The sequence below is a fragment of the Arachis ipaensis genome, chromosome B03, assembly GCF_000816755.2.
Source record: "Arachis ipaensis cultivar K30076 chromosome B03, Araip1.1, whole genome shotgun sequence".
In the NCBI taxonomy this organism is placed as follows: Eukaryota; Viridiplantae; Streptophyta; class Magnoliopsida; order Fabales; family Fabaceae; genus Arachis; species Arachis ipaensis.
Window position 1 is genome coordinate 26,056,078 of NC_029787.2, and position 21,175 is coordinate 26,077,252.

The window sequence follows — 21,175 nt, forward strand, 5'->3', positions numbered from 1 at the left end:
CAGCATGTAACCAGCAAAGAAAAGTGAGCCATTGGATGAAATCTCATACCAATCTCACACCATTAAAATCATCATTGATGGCTATTTGATGGCTACAAATCACAAAAGTTGGTGGCTCCCTAGCACTCCTCATAAATTGAATTCAATATTACTGATTTATCGTTTTTTTATATATTTGCTATTTTTATAGGTAAAATCGTGAGAATATATAAGTATTATGTTTGATATTTTAGTATAAAATTCATACATCTCCCAAGGTTTAGGAAAAAAATGTAATCCTATGAAAACTTGAGGATTTTTTATTTAAATAAATAAAAAATTGTAATAATTACCGAAATAAATAATTTAAAAAATATTTATCGTTTTGTGTTTTCCAATCATATCTCGTTTATAGTGTAAATGAGATACATGGAATACTCATCTCGTTTATACTGTAAACGAGATACAATGAGTTGTGTCCCACCAGCTATAAAAGAATGTGTAACCTTTGGTATTCTTCACAAACTTTTCATATCATATTTCTCACAAATACAAGGCATGGTCAGTAATAATCCTTATATAGTTGTGCTTGTGTATTCCAATTGCCGCATGTTTAACGGCGACAACGGGGTCACATTTGAGTGCGAGGATCCAATATTATTTCGCACTCAACGTGTGAATACGTTGTCGGATTTGAAGAGTTTGATACTGAGCAAGCTCGGAGGTACAGTGGCGAGAGAAATCGGAAGGGTGGCGTATAGGTTACTGGCCCCTATGGGTAATGGAGTCTTTCGATTTTGACTATTCCGACTTAAGGGGAAGAGCATGTGCGAGTCATGTTCAATATACATGGGAGGATCATGGTGGGGCAAGTAATGGAGCTGTCTGCAGAGGTGGGGCACAATGGCGGTGGTCCTTCTGTACACTCGACCTATGTGCAGGACGACCGACCTCTCGCACCACCGCACCATTCATGTCGCCGTTCCAGTGGATGAGGCGGAGGAGGGTGAGGAGGAGTCGGATAAGGATTAAGTGGCGGACAGTGGTGATAGCGAATCGTCCGATGGTGAGGATGAGAATGAATGTGTTTCGGAGACACCCGTTCCGACTGTCCCCCGCCATGTCCTGCCTCCCCCTTTTCCGATACCGGCGCTTTCGGCAGTTCCGTCTCACTATCACAGTCTGAATTTGGATGCCATGCACGAGAGGACTCCGTTTCTTGACCGGCGATATCCGTGACTCCCCGTTGTACCGCTAAACAGAGTGACTGGTAAGTCCAAGCCAGCACAGCAGAGCCCCATGATAGCGCCCTGCACTCCTCGAAGTCCCGGAGAAGCGGTAACCACCGTACGTACACCAGGTTATTGGACTTGTCTGTCAGCAGATACCTTCCGATCAGTAACATAATGTAGCATCGCGCATACTGTCGGAGGGTCTCAGGATCGTCGGTGGGGGGCATCTGTCGTACACGATCACGCAACCAAACCAGCTTCAGCGTGAACGACTCCTTCCTCTGCTCTGTCTGCTGTGCCGCTACCGGTGGCCTGGCACCAAGCAGCTGCTCCACCATTGCCCACGTCTCAATGCCGTACCACCGACCGAAGTCACGAAGGCACCCCCCAACGGGGTTCCCGTGTGCACGCAAGCCAAGGTGGTACGCCACGTCCTGTAGGGTGATAGTGACCTCACCCCCACGGAAGATAAAACGTGTGCGTCTCCGGATGCCATCGCTCCACGAGTGCCGAAATTAGAGAATTGTCAAATGTGAAGTCCCTGAGCGGTACCGTGTCACCGAATCCGGCCTCAACCAGATACGGGACGATGGCATCGGGTGGAGGAAGAGTATGGCTGACTCGCCAGGGCAATAGAAGGCGAGGCCTCTGCGGAATGAAAAATAAATTTTTAATCTATACATACATAATAATACATTTTTCTACTCTACTAAGGAACAAAGTACTACTCGTACTTAGTAATATACTACCATGTGTCTACTCTACATCTGTCTCTAACTTACTTATGTCGGTAAGCAAACCCTAATTAAGTAATACCAATCTTAGACAAGCAAATATTGTTCTAAATTCATCATACAGTCCTAACCCTAAAGCATCTTACTCAGTGTTTGTCACTACGAGACTACCCTAACAATGTCCACATACTTAGATTAACTGAACATAACACAACTAACCTCAAAGTCGGCCGCCCCAGCGTAATGTGAAGTCTCGTTTAGTCTGTTGATATCACCGTCGTTGCCCGCCTGGCGTGCCATCACCGTCTCGGACTCAGATATGGAAGGAAAAGGTCAAAAGATGGGAGAAAGAGTTTGACTAGGTCAAAGTGGGGTCCAACAAATGTGTGTAAACGACTTATACTTATAGGCAACCCTCAGCCTTATCTCGTTTACACTGTAAACGAGATATGACTGGAGAACGCAAATGTGAAAGAGTAAATACTTAATCTATTCCTATTTATTTTTCCGAAGAACAAGACGATTTTGGTTAAAAAAATACTTTGATTTTCAACTTTATTATTTTAGAATAATACGATTTTTTGTAAAAAAATGTCAAAAGTAAAGAAAATTGATTGAGTAGGATTTTATTTGTAATAGGTAGGATTTTATTTTTTAAAACTTTTTTTTATTGGTGATGGTAAAGTGGAGAAAGACTATTGTTAGAAGTAATGTGCATGAAGAAAAAATAATTGTAGTACGAAAACCTTTTAAAAATAAAAAAAATATCAAACAAGAAATGAGAGAAGAGACAAGTGATGTTGATGTTGATGCCATTGGTGTTGATGTTAACGATGGTAGAGAAAATAACAATGATAATAAAATATAGTTGCAAATTAAAAATAATAAAGATAGAAGGATAAAACATGTTCATAAACCAAACTCATTGCAATATTACGTGAAAGTCCCAAAGCAAAAAAGGTTACGTGCAAGTCGTTTTGCTTATTTATATGTAAATCGAATTTATAGTATTCGATTTAGTAGGTTAAGGAAAAAATCAAGTTAGATAGCTTCGATTTACTAGGGTTTAAACGTTGAGTTGAGAAGCTCATGGTAAATCGAATCAATGGGCTTTGCATTGTGTACATAGTAAATCGAAACAAGTGGTTTAGATTTACCATCCTTACTAAATCGAATGCAATGACTTCAATTTACAGCCATTGAAGATTATTAGTAAATCGATATCAATGGAGTCAATTTACTTGCATAAGGCCTATATGTAGAATTCGAATTCACCTGGTTCGAATTACAAATTACTCTCACCCAACCCCACCACAAACGAACTTGGACAAAAATTTTGGAAATAAACTCCACAAATTTCAAATCTGAACACATGGAGGACGATCCAAACTGTATCTATCAGTTGGATGGAGTTGCGCCTATTGCTGGTGCCGTCTATGAAGAGGTTAGTGAATGAAAATTTTTGTTTTCAACATAATTTAGTCATGCTAGTAATGTTAACATGCTTCCTCTAGTAGTTGTTTATAGTCCTTAGTTAAAAATTAGAAAATTAATTTTTTTAATATAAACGGTGGTTAGAAGTAGTAAGTTATTAGTTAGTTAGATTTTGAAAACTTGAAATGGTACCTAAAATGTTAGTTAGAGTATTGATTGTAGGCTCTGTTAGATTTTTTAAATTATTAGTTATATTCAGTGAGAAGTAGTTAAGGGTTAGAATTCACTTTAAGTCAACTTTGGCAGTCATGATGGTGATTGAGGATTGCGATATGTTTTATATGTTAAAGATATTTTTTTTCAAAGTAGTCATGTGTTAGGCCCATTTAATTTTATCATTTTTTTCTTTTGTTTGAACGAGTAAGATTGTATATTTGGGTTATGTTTTTTTTTTTGAATTAGGTCATGCATTATTTAGCGTTTTGTTGTGGTTTCTATGAACAATTTTTTCATGGTTCTTATAAACGATTTTTTATAAATTAGGGCATGCAATATTTAACGTATTTAGAATTTTTTTAATCGAACACTGTTTGGTTATGGTTGTTATAAACAATCTTGTATCGTTGTGCAGCTCCAGCGATGTATCACCAGCATGAGAAGGTAACACGGTATGTCCCTGGATGATAGGATCATATCGTACTTGCAGATGACCGGTTTATACCACCTTGCAAGGCTGAACAAGACTTGGTCTAGATTGGATGAGCCATTAGTGACTGCATTCATAGAGAGATGGCGTCCGGATATGCATACTTTTCATATGCCATTCGGAGAGTGCACGATTAGGCTACATGATGTAGCATACCAATTAGGACTTTTAATCGACGACCAATACGTCAGCAAATTCTTGACAAACTTTGAGCGACACATCGACGATGGCCGCCTAGCATGGGCATGGTTCGAGGAGCTATTAGGTGTTTTACCTCCTGTGAACTGTATCGACAAGTTCACGGCGAAGTGCACTTGGATGTAGGAGACATTTAGTGAGCTTCCGCAGGCTGCAAACGATGCTACGGTTAGGAGGTATGCCCCTGCGTATATCATGATGCTCTTATCGACTCATCTATTCGGCGATAAGTCTGGTACACGTCTTCATATTCGTTGGCTACCCTATGTAGCCAAGATGAAGGACATGGGTCGATATAGCTGAGGGTTTGCTGCTCTGTCATGGTTATACCGGTGTATGTATCGTGTGGCCAACAGGAACGTCATCAAGTTAGCCGGTCCATTGCAGTTCCTGCAGTTATGGATCTTCTAGTAGTTCCCTAGTTGGCGTCGAAGTACTTACTTTTGGGTTATGCTGTGATTTTTAATATGTTATCAGTTTATTTCTATTGTTGATAAAATGTTTTGGGTTTCAAATGGTCAGGTTATCAGCCAACGTTGAGCGACAAAGGGCCTCTAGTCGCACATTGGAGGTTTAGGATAGATTTACTTCAGTTCGGGGATGTGAGTATTTAGAGTTTCAATATGTTCATCGCTAATGTTATGTTGGCACTATTTACTATTTATGATGACTAACGATAACTACTTCTGTTCACAATTCGTATGAATGCCATATAGCTTGCCTGATGTCGTTCAAGTGGTGCACCACCGAGATATTGGGTCCACGACATATGGTGTTGTGGAGGGATGTGACAATATTGATTTATTTTGCTATCATAGAGTGGCATCAGGTGGATCGGGTGCTATTGCAACTTGGTGGAGTACAGCATAGATCTCGCCGCATTCAATATCGATTTCTTGATGTCAAAGGATAGCAAAGGTGGAGATCAGTGGTTTTTTGATACGTTACAGAGTTAGCACATTCATTGGGCCAATAGGGCGCAACATGTATTACGGTTTGATGTTGTTCCAAACCCAGGACTTTCACATGCATACTTGGAGTGGTGGCATGAACACGATAGGATTTTCTTGTCTCCTGAGCTCCTCCTTGGTGACCCCAGGCAATTGCGATACCAGCCAAGGCGATGCAGTAAGGTCTAGGACATGTTCCTGATATGGACTAGGTGCTTGATGTCCCAGATAGACGTCGTGTTGAGCAGAGACGTTGTGTTGGGACCAATGTTCTGAAAACCGGACCGGACCGGCCAGTTCAACCCGGTTAACCGGAAACCGGTCGCCTAACTGGTCCGGTCCACCTCTAAAACCGTCCTGCAAAAAACTAGTGAAAAAACCGGTCGAACCGGTGGTTAACCGGTAAACCGGGCAAACCGACCCGATTTTTATAGGTGCCGGTTTTTCCCGCTGCTAGTAAAACGACGTCGTTTGTTAAAAAAAAAAAGAAAAAAGATGAAGAACGCGTGACTTGCAGGCTGCCACTCCCCCAAAATTGAAAATCCAAAATCCCTAATCTCTATTCTCCAAAATATTCGAAGAAGTGAAGACTGAAGACTGAAGAGTGAAGAAACCTCCACTGCCACTCCCAACCATCAGCTCCACTCCCAATCCATTCTCCACTCTCCAAAATTGAAGTAGCTTCTGCATACAACGGATCTTAGGACGCCGTGAAGAACACCCGACGTTCGGCCACGTTCGCGCACCGTCGCCGACGTTCGCGCACCGTCGCCAACGCTCGCGCACCGTCGCGCACCTGGGTTTCTGGGTTTCTCCATTTCTGGCTTCTGGGTTTCTCCATTTCTGGCTTCTGGGTTTCTGGGTTTCTCCGTTTCTGGCTTCTTGGTTTCTGGGTTTCTGGGTTTGTGGCTTCTGTTCGTGCTGTGTTGTTTTCTGGCTTTTCTTCGTTCTTCTCTTGAGGTAAGATCTGGGTTTCTAGCATTTTTTCAGTGTATACTGTTTCAATTTTTTTTTTTGGCTTCTGTTCTTCTATTTTTTTATATGATTAATCAAATGTGGATTAAATTTGTTGTATACTTGTATGTTGGATTTGAGAATAAAATTGATGCATGTTGAAATTGAAAATTATGTTCTGCTGTGTTCTTCAATTTTTATTTTATTTTTTGAATCTTTTCAAGTCTGCTCTGTTTAGTTTTTTTATTTTGTCGATTCTGCTCTATTGAATGCATATAAAATTATAAATTGTATGAACTATGAACTATGAATTGATATATTGGTCTGAATTCTGGATTGCTGGCATTATGAACTATGAACTATGAACTATGAACTATGAACTATGTATTCAATTTTTTATAATTTCGCTCTATATTTAATTAAACCGGTTCAACCACGGTTGAACCATTAAACTATTGAACCAGTCACTTGACCGGTTCGATGACCGGTCCGGTTCTCGCAACCTTGGTTGGGACACGTTCGAGTAAGCGTGAGTGGAGGTGGCTCGACAATACAATTGATGCATTGGAGGGGAGGGATCGTGGTTGTAGAGGGGGGAGGGGTCGCGACCATAGAGGAACCAGGGGTGGTGGTCGAGGTAGAGCCTGGCGTGGAGGGAGAGGCAGAGAGGATGAAGATAGCGGTGAAGACGAGGGTGGTGATAGTGGAGATGATCAAGGTGATGACAGTGGGGACGAAGGTGGTGGTTGAGGATACGATGGTGGTGGATATGATAGATCTGACGGAGGTGACGGAGGTGGTGGTGGAAGTGGTTACGAGACCCATGGTAGTGGAGGTTATGGTGGTCAGGATAGGAGTAATGGAGGTGGTGAGGGTTGTGTCATGGTAGAGGAGATGATGAACAGGGTGGTGGAGGTGAGGCAAGTGGCGATGTAGTCGAACGAAGGTTTGGTGATTATTTTGTTGGGGTTCCTAGCAGTGATGTGGTGATGCACGAGAGTCAAACGTGCATTAGCCCAGGTGAAATGCTATCGGACTTGCTTGGAATTGAGGGCCTTGATGCGGAGTTCGGTGGATCATGCTTCCTTGATGAGATCAACATGATCATGCAGGAGGATGACTTGGCTAAACGCAAATCTCAAGTAGGTGGATCCCAAGCACACTTTGATGTGGATCTGAATGAGTCTCCTATTAGACCTGTGAATGACACATTTGTGTTGGGTGGAAAATCCTCCCCTCAGCATTCGCTACACATACTCCGGCACATCCCAGTCCATCCACGTCACAGGAGCGCATGTTGAACAAGATGCAGCAGGACGGGGACGGAGATGAGAACAAGGTCCCCTTGGGCCAGAGAGCACGACGAATTAGGCGCCCCCGCTGCCGCTTCACAGGATCACATCTCTTCTGACAGGTGATTATTGCATTATTCAGTTCATGTTATGTATTCCATGTTGTTACATGTTATTAAATGTTACTTAGTATCGACTCTGTGGTAGTTATACCTTACTGAGAAACAACTTAAGTTAGCATATGCATTATGTATTTTATTACATTTAGAAGGACATGTACGTCATATTATCTGGAAGCCCGTTTATGTTATATGACTATTTCATAATGTATAATAAAATTGTCTCTTAACATGAGACAATAATACGTAATATACCCGAAAACAATCATATGATGAAGTTCAATAATCTCTCAAGCGAGAATGGAAACAATAATAACCCTTACAACGGACACCAACATTAAAATAAACCGACGATGACATTGAAGACGAAATATTACAATAATTAAGCACAACCCTACACATTACTGACGGATGCAGAACCGATGTTGACTCCTCCCTATGAACACCTCCTACGTGTGTGGCCAAGCTGTCTGCAACGTCCACATCTCTTGGGCCTGTTTGGGTTAGCCTCGTCTATGGTAGTTTGGATCCCAGTAGTCCTGGACGCCCCTCAGACTCACGTCTCTTGGTGGAATAAGGTATGACTGTCAGACCATCATATGGTGGCCAAAACCCTCAGGAATTGGAGGTTTGAATTCCATCCGATAGACATCAAACACCGAGCTAAGGCGATACACCTCATGGACATATGTGGCCCGATTCAGATGTGTGTATGCACAACATGCTAAGGCATGGTGACATGGATAATAAAGTGCCTAGAAATAGCCGCAATCACAAGTCTGGGTCGTGAAGGAGACTCCATAAGAGCCAAGTGAGAAGTTGTTGGTCAGAGTGGTCTTAGCTACAGTGAACTCAGAATTATCCCTGTTGTACAAAGTTGCCATGAAACACCTTGAGGCCTTCCAATTAGCCTCTATTGCATTCATCAAATGTTGACTAAACTGCTGCCTGGATTTTAACTATGCCTCTGCCTCTCTTCATTTGCGAACAAGTAGCTCGACCAATCTCCATAAGTGGACTTCACCAACGAACATAATAGAAGGTTCCTTACACCCTTTAGTATCGAGTTTACACACTCGGAGATATTCGTAGTCATAGTTCGAATCTCCAACCTTCGTCCCGATACTGAGTCCACTGTGCATAGTGAATACAATTAGCCCAGTCACACATTGTAGGGTCTTCGAATCAGAGGATGTCAAACTAGTAGTGAAACTCGACCTCCGTCTTGGCATAAGCAACATTCACTAGAAACTTCCGTGCATCCTTGTCCTTAAAACTCAGGACAAAATTCGCTGCCATGTGATAGATACAAAATGCCCGGTATGCATTAGGTGGAAGCCAACCACCATCAAGAGCCTCCAATACAGCCTTTATCCCATCGTGCCTATTCGATATGATTTGAATACCCGGTTGAGACATTACGTGCTACCGAATGTGAGATAGAAAGAATGACCACGACTCTGCATTCTCACCCTCTACAAGTGCAAATGCAATAGGAATGATATTGGAGTTGCCGTATTAAACAATCACAATGAGTAGTGTACCTGCATACTTACCGTACAAGTGGGTCCCGTCAACACTAACCAATGGTTTGCAATGACAAAAGGTCTCGATACACTGTGAAAATGTCCAAAAAAACCGATGGAAGTAAGCTCATGACTCATTCACTTGCCTACCAACTCGCATAGGATTCGTCCTCAACACTACGACACTGCCTGACATCGTGATCTGCATACCTAGTATCCATTGCGGTAAATTATTATATGACACTTCCCAATCTCCGTAAATTTGTTCCACGGCCTTCTACTTAGCCAACCAAACCCTCCTTCACAATGTAATTCGAATCATATTGATTCGATTTACTTCAACTTAGGCTAATTTGAAGGTATTAAATTCGATTTATGTCTAACTACGGTGCACCAACTAATTCGAATCACATTGATTCGATTTACATAGGAATATGCATGAAGACATCCATGTAATATTTTTCATGGAAGATTCATGTAAAATTGGACTGTAATTGGTTTATGAATGTCATTTATCCAAGATAGAAGTTATAATAATGACGAGAATAAAAAAGGAGGTGGTAGTTTGTCCTAATTCTAAATTATACTTCAATGTAAAATCTTTTTTAAATATCTAATATCTTTTTTGACTTTTTGTTTTATATCTTTTAGTTTTTTACACTCTTCTAAAGATGTTTTTCTTTCTCTCGCTTCTGTATCTTTTCTTTCTCACCATTCATCTCTTTCTCTCTTTTAATCTTTCATCCGTTTCGACTCTTTCTCTATGATTTATCTTCTCTTTCATCTCCTTTTCTCCCTTTTATCACTCTCTTCTCCTTCCCTCTTTCTAATTAAATCTCTCATCTCCTTTTCTCCCTCATTACTCTCTTTTCATTCTCTCGCTCATCATTCTCAATCGTCTCTTTGTGTTTTTCAACACTTGCTTCTACAACAAAACAAACAAAGATGAGATACATTAAATTACCAAGATACGAGTTTTAAACTGAAAAACAGAAAAATATGACGAAACAAGTGACAAATTATCTGTTATGAGAAGATTAGAAAAGAAGAAGTCATTACTCAAATTCATTAAAAAAATATCAAAATTTAAAAATTTAAAACTTAATTTTTTTTTTAGATTCAGACCAAAAAACTATATCAATTTAATCAGTTTATTGTAGTTTTTATTAATTTTTTAAATAAATCGAACCAATTTAAATACTGATTTTTTATTAACCCAGTTATACCAACTAATTCCGTTCAATGTTTGAAAAGCTCATAAAATCTATGGAATCCTATGATTTAGTAAACGAAAAAGTATACTCCAATTAAACCTATGAAAATATTTAAGATTTAGTTAAAAAAAAAAGATTTTGAGGCACTACTATAACTTGTAACGCCNNTATATAATTGAAGAAAAAAATTTGATACTTTATTTATCTATTGTTGATTTATATATATTTTTTTAACATTGTTTTATGTATTTTTTTTGGTATTGATATAGTGATCTATTTAATTATGTTTAATTTGTGTATTTTTAACACTGTTATATGGATTTTAACATTGATTTATAAATATTCATGTAGGATTGTTTCGTTTTTTTATGCAAGAATAATTCAAATTGGAATCTACGATCATTGGTAATGCATGCAATACATGATTATTTTTTGGGAGCTGTTATGGTGAGGACAGCATTAGTGTGCTCACTTGATGATGATGACGCGGATTGCTCCCTTGGCAACACCTGTGTCTAGGCAGCCTTCTCAATTTTAGGTACCACAACACATTCATACTACATAGTACATATAATCACTCACCCACACAATACTAAAGAACTCATATTCAACAATCAACACTTGATTGTACTCAATGAAATATGTATACAATATCTACAATGGGCTCTTTATTAGGCCCAATTGAAATTAAAAGAGAAAATTAACCCTAATCTTATTATGGCTGTTTATTTTAATACACCACCAAATTTCTGCTATTTCCACTTTTTTCCCAAATTCCCAATCCCTTTTGTTCGCCGTTTTTCCTCCCCCCACCAAAACCCTCCTAATTTGCTGTAGAGACCCGTGACGGTGCTAGAACCCTGAGTCCCGCAACCTGCAACCGAGGAAGGTCACAAGTGAACGCAAGCGACCTATTCGTTGCCCTCAAGTACGGCGCTGTCACGGAACATTCGGCCGTCGCTGCAACCGAGCCTCTGGGCGAGACGCCGCCGACCAGAACTGCCTGCCAAGGAGATCTCATCGCCGAACCGAGCATCTGCAGAGTACTCCGCGCGGGTCCCGTTGTCTCCGAGCAGCGGAGCAGCCGACCTTGAAGAAATAGCCGCCTGCTAGTCAATGGTTCACCGGAAACACAACGAACTTCATGATCGAAAGAATCCTAACCATCCAAGGTAAGTGGATGAAGTTGTTCATTTTTCTATTAGTAATTGCGGTTGCATGTTTGATTGTAGATAAATTTTGTTGATGAAATGTGTGATTAACCATGGTGAAATAGCAGTAGGAGCCGTTTTTGTAGTTAGTTTAGGTTGTTGCAGTTCATGATGATTTTATTTTAGCGCAGGAAAGGTCGAAAAAGTTTGAGATCGTGTTTATATATGAGTTAAAATTAAAAAATCTTTGTCTGTTCTCGTGGGGACCATGTGCATGGAACGTGACGTATACTGGCTGACCATCGTTGAAAATTGGTTGATATTTGTTGGATGGTTACTTTAGTAGTATATTGGATGATTAGTTTTGCAAATTTTCTCAAGTCTGAACAATTTCTAATTCCTGCTATGTTGCTCTTGTCACTGCAGCCAAAGAATTACCTGAACTTGTTGTTATTGGTTTGTAATAAATTTAAAATAATTTTCATCTCAGGCCTGGACCGTTAGGATTTTTAAACCCAGACGGCAAAATTGCATTTAGGAGGCTTTAATAAGGTAATATCTGCTGTATAGATATAAGGAAAGGGTTGATGGACTTGAGGTGCATCCTTGTGTCATGTTGTTTTGTGCAAACTAAATTTGGCTATGTTTTTATTTATTGTGCTTAAGTCATGCTTCCTGCTACATGAGCAGGATAACTACACAATATAAGCTTATTATTTTTTTTTTTGGTGTGTGCCACAGGAAGCATTAAAGCAATCTCACTATCCCAGGTTCAAGGTTTCTACAAGACAGGCGTCCTTAATTGCTAGGTGGTGAAACCCCTTGGTTTAATGTTCCTTAGATATTAATTTTCACGACATTTATATTGCTTTATACGACTTTACATCACAATTTAAACTTTCTATTTTTTCTGTATTTTGTAAGTTGTTTGGATCCTTTTTTAGAGTCAGTTTGATTCATGTATCTTTCATATTTGTTCCAACCTATCGCTAAGCTGTTTAGGGCCGTCATTGAATCTAATGAAACTTTTAATGTGTCTTCTATGCATTTTATACTTTGTAAATACTATTCTTTATTATGTCATTGAATTGTTGTCCCTATCATAGTTGCTGGAGATATTTAGTTGGATGAGTACATTAGTTTCTAATATGGCCAATGGTGTTGATAGATGTTGTTAACACAGGAAATTTGGGATAATTTGATTTGAATCACCGTGCATGATATGTGGATGTTATTGGTGTGTTTATATTTGAACGCTGTGCTCCTCCTCTTGGTTTGTTAGTAATTTTCCTTGTACAATTTGATGTTCACTGTAGTAGTGCTTTTGATGTTCACTTTATTAGGGCTTTTGATGGTTGGTTTTTATGATAGATTTTGAGTTTTATCTGTTGGATTGTTACTTGAGTATTTGATTTGATGGTTGTTATTTATCATACCTCTTGGGTTTGTATATTTGGAAGGTAACTTTACTATGTAATTGAAGGGTCGGTTTTGATAGATGTTGGTTAAACAGGAAATTTGGGAGAGTTGTGAGGAATGATCGGTTTTGATTTTTTATTTGGATTGTGTTTGTTATGTAAACAGATGCATTTAAGGTGTTCAAAGGGGTTATGAACTGAATTGGAATGATAGTTTTTGGTTCAATTTTGTTAGTATTTTCATGCATCCTTCTTTATATTTGTGAAACATGATGTGATGTGCTTGTAGTTTTTAATTCTTTTGGATGGTCGCTTTAGTAGGGTATTGGATGGTTGGTGTACTTGATAGACATTGGCCATATTTAAATGGATCATAACTTAAATTTTTGGTTGGACAGTTGGATTTTGTATTTGCTGCTATGTCTTCATGAATTGGTTTTTTTTTTATGTTAATTATATATGGTTACAAAAGGGATATTTTGAGGTTTGAACTTTATATCACTCCAATAACATAGCAGATATAAGAAAAAGGCTATAATCTTCGAGGTCAATATTTTATTATCTGCCTCGATACATCAATATGATATTGTCGTGCCATATAGCTCCAATAATTAAGGTGACATCAATTGGAATGTAATAACATGCTATAATTTACATTATTTGGCTGTAGGTTACTTGCCTCCTTTGCAAGAGTTAACGACTTAAATTGCAGGGGGGCTATTGCGTGAGTAAATTATCACGGTGCTCGAACAAACCAATCTCTAAACCGGCCCAAGACAAACTCAGATGGGTAAAAAGGTATCCCATTGATTACATGAATAAATGAACATATCTGGGTATTTTTTATGACGTTCTGCTGATCCATATTTGTTTTGCTCAACAGAAACTAGTCGAGACGCGTTGTTCACCTTGCTACATTAACAACTTATTTACCCACTTGGAACGACATAATGAGCAAGCTAAGTTGGCCGAGATTGAGGCCATTGGATTTGATTTCCTGCGCCGGGTACCACAATGGCATGTGAAGCAGAGCATCGTGCTCCAACTAGCTAGGGCCTATGACGTGGAGACAAACACTCTCAGGGTCGACGCCGAGGACATTCGCATTACTGCAGAACTTATCGGCAATGTATTCGGCATACCTTCTCGAGGTTAGTGTAAATTATGTAAGATGTAAAGCTTTTGCTGTGTGGTAATACTTTTTCCGATGTTGACACGTACTGATTGTGGTAAACTGTTTCATTTCGCGCAGGGGACCCAATCCCTAAACTGCAGAAAAAAATGAATCGCATTTGGCAATTAAGAGAGAATTTCAGAAGAAAACTACAACCCAACTGCGGGACTTTGTCTTTGATTGTCCGATGGAGACCGAGCAACAGAGGATGACCTTTAGAAGGTACTTTATCATGGTTGTGTTGAAGATATTTGTTAACTCCACAAGGCAGCAGAATATTTCTCCATGGTACCTCCCTCCGATATTGGATGTCTCGAACCCAAGAAGATTTCATTGGCCGTATTTTTATTAAGGTTTTATTTGAGTCAAGTTTGTTAAGTAAACAGATGGATTTAAGATGCTCTAATTAGGTTCTGATCTGAACTGGATAGATAACGTATGATATCTTTATTTGGATGGCTTTTTATGTATGAAAGAATTGCTTTATGGGGCTGCCAAGTTGATTGATTCTATGAAAATAGATTTCATTGATGATTGGTATGGTTGTAATTGAGTATATTCGCATGTAGTAGGGTTTTGGGTGTTCACTATAATAGGAATTTAGATGGTTGGTTTTGATGTTAGATTGTGGCTTTGTTCTATTTGCCTTGCGCCATAAGGTTCACATTAGTTTTTTCCATCTATTTGTTGTCCCATGTTGAACACACAGGGTTGCCTAGTCAACAATGCAATGAAAGAGAAAAAACAGAAGGAACAGTCTTCGAGTAAAGAAGTTAACAAGAAAGGAGGGTGTAAAAGGCCCCGCAAGGAAACTGACAAATCTCCGTCTACCCAAGCCAAGACTACATCTCAGCATAGCTATAAGGAAGCGGATAAGGTGATCTGTTTTCTTCATGATAGCTCATGCGCTAATTTGAATTGGATGTTCACTTTAGTTGGATTTTGGTTGTTCACTTTAGTAGGGTTTTGAATGGTTGTTTTTTATGATAGATAGAGAGTTTTTCCTGTTGGATCGTTACTCGAGTATATGATTGGATGGTTGTTTTTATTCATAGATCTTCAGTTTGTATAATTAGAAGGTAACTTTACTATGGAATCGAATGTTCGATTTTGATAAATGATGTTTGGCAATGAAAATTGGGAGAGTTGTTTGCAATGGTCAGTTTTGATTCTTAATTTGGATTGTCTTTGTTATGTAGACAAATGCATTTAAGATGCTAAAAGGGGTCACTACAAAAAAGGGTTTAAAATGGCATTTATATTATGGCGGTTTTAAAAAACTGCCATAATATTCAGATAATATGGCATTTTATGATGCTGCCATAATTAATGTGCATAAAATGATTTTTTGGTGATTCTGGCGGTTTAAAACCGCCAATATTCAAAACCCATCATTTAAAAAAGAAGGCCCAAATAAAACCCTTCCCCAACAAAGAAAAACCCTAACCCAGAACCCATTACTGTTGAAATTAACGCGCCCTGCCACCAAACTCGAAACGAAGATCTGTGCTTTGCTCCATGGACTGCTCCGGCGACGATCTGCTCCAGCGACTGCTCCGGTGATGATCTTCTCAGCGGCGTTACCCTCCAACGAGATTGTGTTCTCTCTCCAGCGATGATCTCCTCTGGCAGGTTCTCCTCCGGTGGCGCGTTCTCCTCCTGCTACAATCTCCGTGTGAGAGCAAGGTTAATATTCTTTCTCTCTCTCAATTTTCTACCGTTGTCGAAAATACCTAAAAGTTTGAAATGAAAAATCAAGTTGCAGAAACTTCATAAAACTATGAGATCTGTTGTGCAAGTATTTTCTCCAACGATCTTCTCTAGCGGCGATCTCCTCCGGCGGTGATCTCCTCCATCAACGCTTCTCTTCCATTGATGAGATCTGTTGCGCAAGTGTTTCCTGCGGCATCGAGTTGTGTTCTGCGACTTCTCTATCTCCATCGAGCTTCGTTGAGCATCTAGGTTGGTATTCAAATTTGCGTTATCTTCTTCTGTTTACTCATGATTTATAAATATGCCATGGTCTATGCTAACGATGACTACGTCTTTTTCTTTAATTCTAAGTTTTCAATTTTCTTCACTGTCAGAAGAAATTGGAGGTCAGGCATTCACTAAATTTTCTTCTAATTTTGTTTGTATGTATGCTAGATGCTTATGGATTATGATGATAGTAATTTTCTTCATTAAAAAATAATTTTGCATAGTTTGTTTATAATATCAAGGATGTGAAGCAGCTACAAGAGCAAGTGAAGGTTCTAGAAACTGAAAGCAAAAGGAAAAGCGCGGAGTCTGTTGTGTATGTTGAGAAATCTGAGGTGTGCGAAGAGGAAGATGTGTCAGAAACTTAGTCAAATTCAAGGGATGGAAACCCGTACGGAGTCTCAAAAGCACGGAGTAGGTTGTGCTGTCTGAAGTGGAGGCAAGAGTGTTGATGCACATTCTCAAGCTCATTGACAAACTCCATCTCTCTGTTAACACCACTTCCTTGCCTTTTGGAACCTCCATTGTCGACATAACCATCACTGTCAAGGTACATTAACTAAACTAAACTCATCACGTTTACATTATTGAATAATTTATTATGGTTATTGCATCGCATCAGATGGATGACAAGTTCTGCTTTAGTGTGAAGCAGCTTGCTAGAAACATAAGGGTGGGACTGTTGCAATTGATGTAGAAGAAAGTAACATGTGTCTGTTTTGTAAATAATGGGATTGCATTATTTTGGGGGTTCAATAATAACCAATAAAATAATTTTCTTCTAATTTTCTTTAATTCTGATTAGTGATCACTGCTACACATTTCGATTTGCATTTTTTTTATTTGCAGACAAGATTTGAGATAGAAGCTCCTAGTCTCCTATGAATAGGCTACAATAAGATGAGAGAGTACTATATGTTAATAGAAAATGCACAGGAGTATCATAAATTTATAACTCCCTTTTCCTTTGAGTTGCAGCTTTACACTATTGAAATCTTTGGCCATTAAAAGCTAATGCCTGGAATTAAATCTAGAAAAAAATAGTAATATGCTAAAAGACGCAAAATTTCACAGGAAGAGGCATTAATGCATCTCTCTGCTTCATTGTTTCTCTTTAACTTTTCTTTCTTACAAAAAATTATGGTATAATTAGTGGATATGATTTGACCCAAAACCTGGTGCTACATGTCCCACCAAAGTTCCTATGTTAGTTTTTTGTGTCTTCTATGTGTTTGTGTTTATGTTTGAGAGAGAAAAGAAGCAAGTCTTAGGAGGAAAAAAATAAGGATGCTATGGAGAGTTCTCTGGAGAGGGATAAGGTGGTTATAACTTATAAGTGAATTGAATTGATGACATGGCTTTAATTTCCTTGGAGTGTGTCCAGAGGGTTCTCCAGGGTCAAATAATTAATTTAATTTACATGAGAGGGTTTTTTTATTTATTTTGAAGTCCAACTTTGGTGGCTTGAAGAATAAGCAGGTTTTTATTCATTAATTATATTTCCAATTTGTGACCAAAATGAGTGAAAAATGTGAAATAGGGATAACTTTCTAGATGAAAGTAATAGAATTTGTGTGTGCTTATCCCCTAACTATTCTGTCTTTCAAATGTGGAAAAAATGTATGGTGTAAAAATTAAAGAAAGACTAAAGGGTAGTTAGGGTAAAATGAGTTGTTGTCATGTGTTTTTACTTGGCATATAATTTTTTTTTCGATTATAAATTTTGATTTTTTTTGGTTTCTTTAATATTAATAAATACTAAATAAAATATATGTGATCAAAAGAGTAGAAATTGTGTTACCAGATTCAATGGACAAATTATGGAGCTCATCTATGCGATCACATCAATAGTTTTAAAATTGGAAGAAATCAGCAACAAGCCTATGCATCATGTGCAGATCATCATGCAATTGAAAGAAAGGCTTAAATGACAAGCTAAAAATGTTCCTCTAGTAGAAAAGTCAATATTATGGGCACAAGAAAAACAATCACTTGTCTTTGGTGAGCATTGTTCATTGGTCCCTTGCTTCCATTGTTATGTGTTTAGAGCATTCAAATACTTTATTAGATTTGGATGGTTAAACGAGTTGATTCCTCATTTGTATTATTTCCATCATGAGCCCTGCAGTTGCATGTAATATTTCTGCATTGCATATGTTCATCTGTTTATTAAGTTGCTTGCTTTCTCTATGCAGGAGGGATTGCTTAAGTTTGGTTCTGTGACCCAATAATTCCTTGGAAAAAACCTTCTACATTCTGTTCTAATGTATTTGAGAATGATCATTGAGAAATCAAAAACACACACTACACAAGCTGAAGGATAAAGGGGGAAAACTTGCACAGAACTCTCCCAAAATTGAAATGACTAGGCTGCTTTTATTTTTTGATGGAATTGGCTTAATCTTTTTAATATTAGTATAGTTCATCTTTGTAAATATAATTCTTTCATTTTTTGTAGCACTCTTCCAGTAATTGAAAGTTGAAAATTAATTATCAATAGCATCTATTATAATACTGATACATAAACCATGTACACGGTTGGTGCACGAATTGTGAATCACACTTTTCACAACTCGTACCACTAACCAGCAAGTGCACTGGGTCGTCCAAGTAATACCTTACGTGAGTAAGGGTCGAATCCCACAGGGATTCTTGGTTTGAAGCAATCTATGGTTATCTTGCAATTCTTAGTCAGGAAGTCAATTATACTTATCAGTTGAATTTCGAATAAATAAGAGAGCATGGATTAAAGGTTACTTGTTTTGCAGTAATGGAGAATATGTTGGAGTTTTGGAGATGCTTTATCGTCTGAATCTCTGCTTTCCTCTGTCTTCTGATTCACGCACGCACGTCCTCCTATGGCAAGCTGTGTGTAGGTGGATCACCGTTGTCAATGGCTACCATCCATCCTTCCAGTGAAAAGGGTCTAGGTGCGCTGTCACCGCACGGCTAATCATCTGCAGGTCCTCAGTCGTACCGGAATAGGATTTACTATCCTTTTGTGTCTGTCACTATGCCTAGCACTCGCGAGTTTGAAGTTCGTCATAGTCATCCAATCCCAGAATCCTACTCGGAATACCACAGACAAGGTTTAGACTTTTCGGATTCTCATGAATGCCGCCATCAATCTAGCTTATACCACGGAGATTCTGATTAAGGAATCTAAGAGATATTCATTCAATATGATGTAGAACGGAAGTGATTGTCAGACACACGTTCATGGATTGAGGAAGGTGATGAGTGTCACTGATCATCACCTTCTCCATAGTTAGGCGTGAATGGATATCTTAGGTAGGAACACGCATGTTTGAATGGAAAACAGAAACACTTGCATTAATTCATCGAGACACAGCAGAGCTCCTCACCCCCAACAATGGATTTTAGAGACTCATGCCATCAAAGAATACAAAGTTCAGATCTAAAATGTCATGAGATACAAAATAAGTCTCTAAAAGTTGTTTAAATACTAAACTAGTAACCTAGGTTTACAGAAAATAAGTAAACTATAACAGATAGTGCAGAAATCCACTTCTGGGGCCCACTTGGTATGTGCTGGGACTGAGACTAAAGCTGTCACGTACCTGGGGCTGTTTTGGGCATTCAACGCCAGCTTTGGATCCTTTTCTGGCGTTGAACTCCAACTTGCAACGTGTTTCTGGCGCTGGACGCCAGAGAAGCTCAGATTCTAATTAGATGAGCGGGACTAGTAGCTTTTTGCTTCCGAACAGTTTTGGCATCTCACTTTATCCATTGAAGCTCAGAGTGATTGGTATCTATAGGAACTTAGAATCAGATAGTGTTATTGATTCTCCTATTTCAGTATGATGATTTTTGAACACAGCTATTTCATGAGTATTGGCCGTGGCCCTAAGCACTTTGTTTTCCAGTATTACCACCGGATACATAAATGCCACAGACACATAATTGGGTGAACCTTTTAGATTGTGACTCAGCTTTGCTAAAGTCCCCAATTAGAGGTGTCCAGAGTTCTTAAGCACACTCTTCTTTCTGCTTTGGACCTTGACTTTAACCGCTCAGTCTCAAGTTTTCACTTGACACCTTCACGCCATAAGCACATGGTTAGGGACAGCTCAGTTTAGCCGCTTAGGCCAAGATTTTATTCCCTTAGGCCCTCCTATCCACTGATGCTCAAAGCCTTGGGATCCTTTTTATTACCCTTGCCTTTTGGTTTTAAGGGCTATTGGCTTTTTTTTTTTTTTGCTGCTTTTTCTTGCTTCAAGAATCATTTTTATGATTTTTCAGATTATCAATAACATGTCTCATGTTCATCATTCTTTCAAGAGCCAACATATTTAACAGTCTTAAACAACAAATTCAAAAGACACATGCACTGTTCAAGCATTCATTCAGAAGACAGAAAGTATTGCCACCACATGTAACTAATTAGAATTCCTCTTATTAAAACTCGAAATTTTATTGCCTCTTATTCAAAAGATCTACTATTTTATTCATGTTTGCTGATGATGAGAAAAATAAACTATGCTTAATTGGAGATAAAATCAAAATAGATAGTAATTACTACTATATGACCCCTAAGGTGAACTTCTATAATGACACTATCACAGAGTTAAAGTAGAAATTGGAATTTAACAACCTTTATTCTGGGAAGTGGATGTTCCTCTGATCTGTGGGGTGCTTGGTCCTTCAAGAGATAACTTCTGGCGCTTCAATTCCCTTAAGTCACGCCCTTGCTCCTCTTGTTCTTTAAACATATAGGTAAGAATTTGACTGTGTTCCTTCTGTTCTTTTATTATTTGTTCCATAGCTTCCCGTATCTTGGTAACAGACGTCTCAAGGTACTCCCAGTATTCAGATTGAGGGATTTCTGGGAGAAATTCCTGTATTTTCTTCTTGGTGGGATCATCCTGTGCTTGTTGTTTTTCCATTCATGCTTTGGTGATTGGTTTCTTAACTGAGATATACTCAGTTATTCCCATCCTTACTCTGGCGTCCTTGCAGAGCAGAGAAATCACGCTTGGATAAGCCAACCTGGCCTCTTTAGAATTTTTGTTAGCAATTTTGTAGAGTTCAGCTGAGATTAGCTGATGAACTTCCACTTCCTTTCCCATCATGATGCAATGGATCATCACTGC

General features: G+C 38.8%; 1 protein-coding gene and 1 long non-coding RNA gene across 3 annotated transcripts in view; both read left to right on the forward strand.

Moving 5' to 3' along the window:
• Window positions 13,472-14,321, forward strand: LOC110269610. 2 transcript variants are annotated; one of them, XR_002358382.1, is made up of 3 exons: window positions 13,472-13,697; window positions 13,791-14,058; window positions 14,160-14,321. XR_002358382.1 is itself a non-coding variant. In XM_021117548.1 (3 exons), the coding sequence occupies exons 1-3, from the start codon at window positions 13,694-13,696 to the stop codon at window positions 14,291-14,293; spliced, it is 414 nt and encodes a 137-aa protein (XP_020973207.1). In that variant the 5' UTR covers window positions 13,472-13,693; the 3' UTR covers window positions 14,294-14,321. The 2 variants fall into 2 exon arrangements, 1 of the variants encoding a protein (XP_020973207.1); XM_021117548.1 differs by having other exon boundaries at window positions 13,472-13,705.
• LOC110270054 overlaps window positions 14,425-21,175 on the forward strand; it is a 26,273-nt gene continuing 19,522 nt past the window's right edge. The window contains exon 1 of the long non-coding RNA XR_002359054.1: window positions 14,425-14,958. This is a non-coding gene — a long non-coding RNA (uncharacterized LOC110270054). The remainder of the gene's footprint in view (window positions 14,959-21,175) is intronic.

What these genes read in the sequence shown, in the direction of transcription:
- LOC110269610 (XM_021117548.1), top strand. An exon ending in ATTCGGCATACCTTCTCGAG is followed by an intron (nt 14,059 to 14,159) that starts GTTAGTGTAAAT and finishes CATTTCGCGCAG; the next exon opens with GGGACCCAATCCCTAAACTG.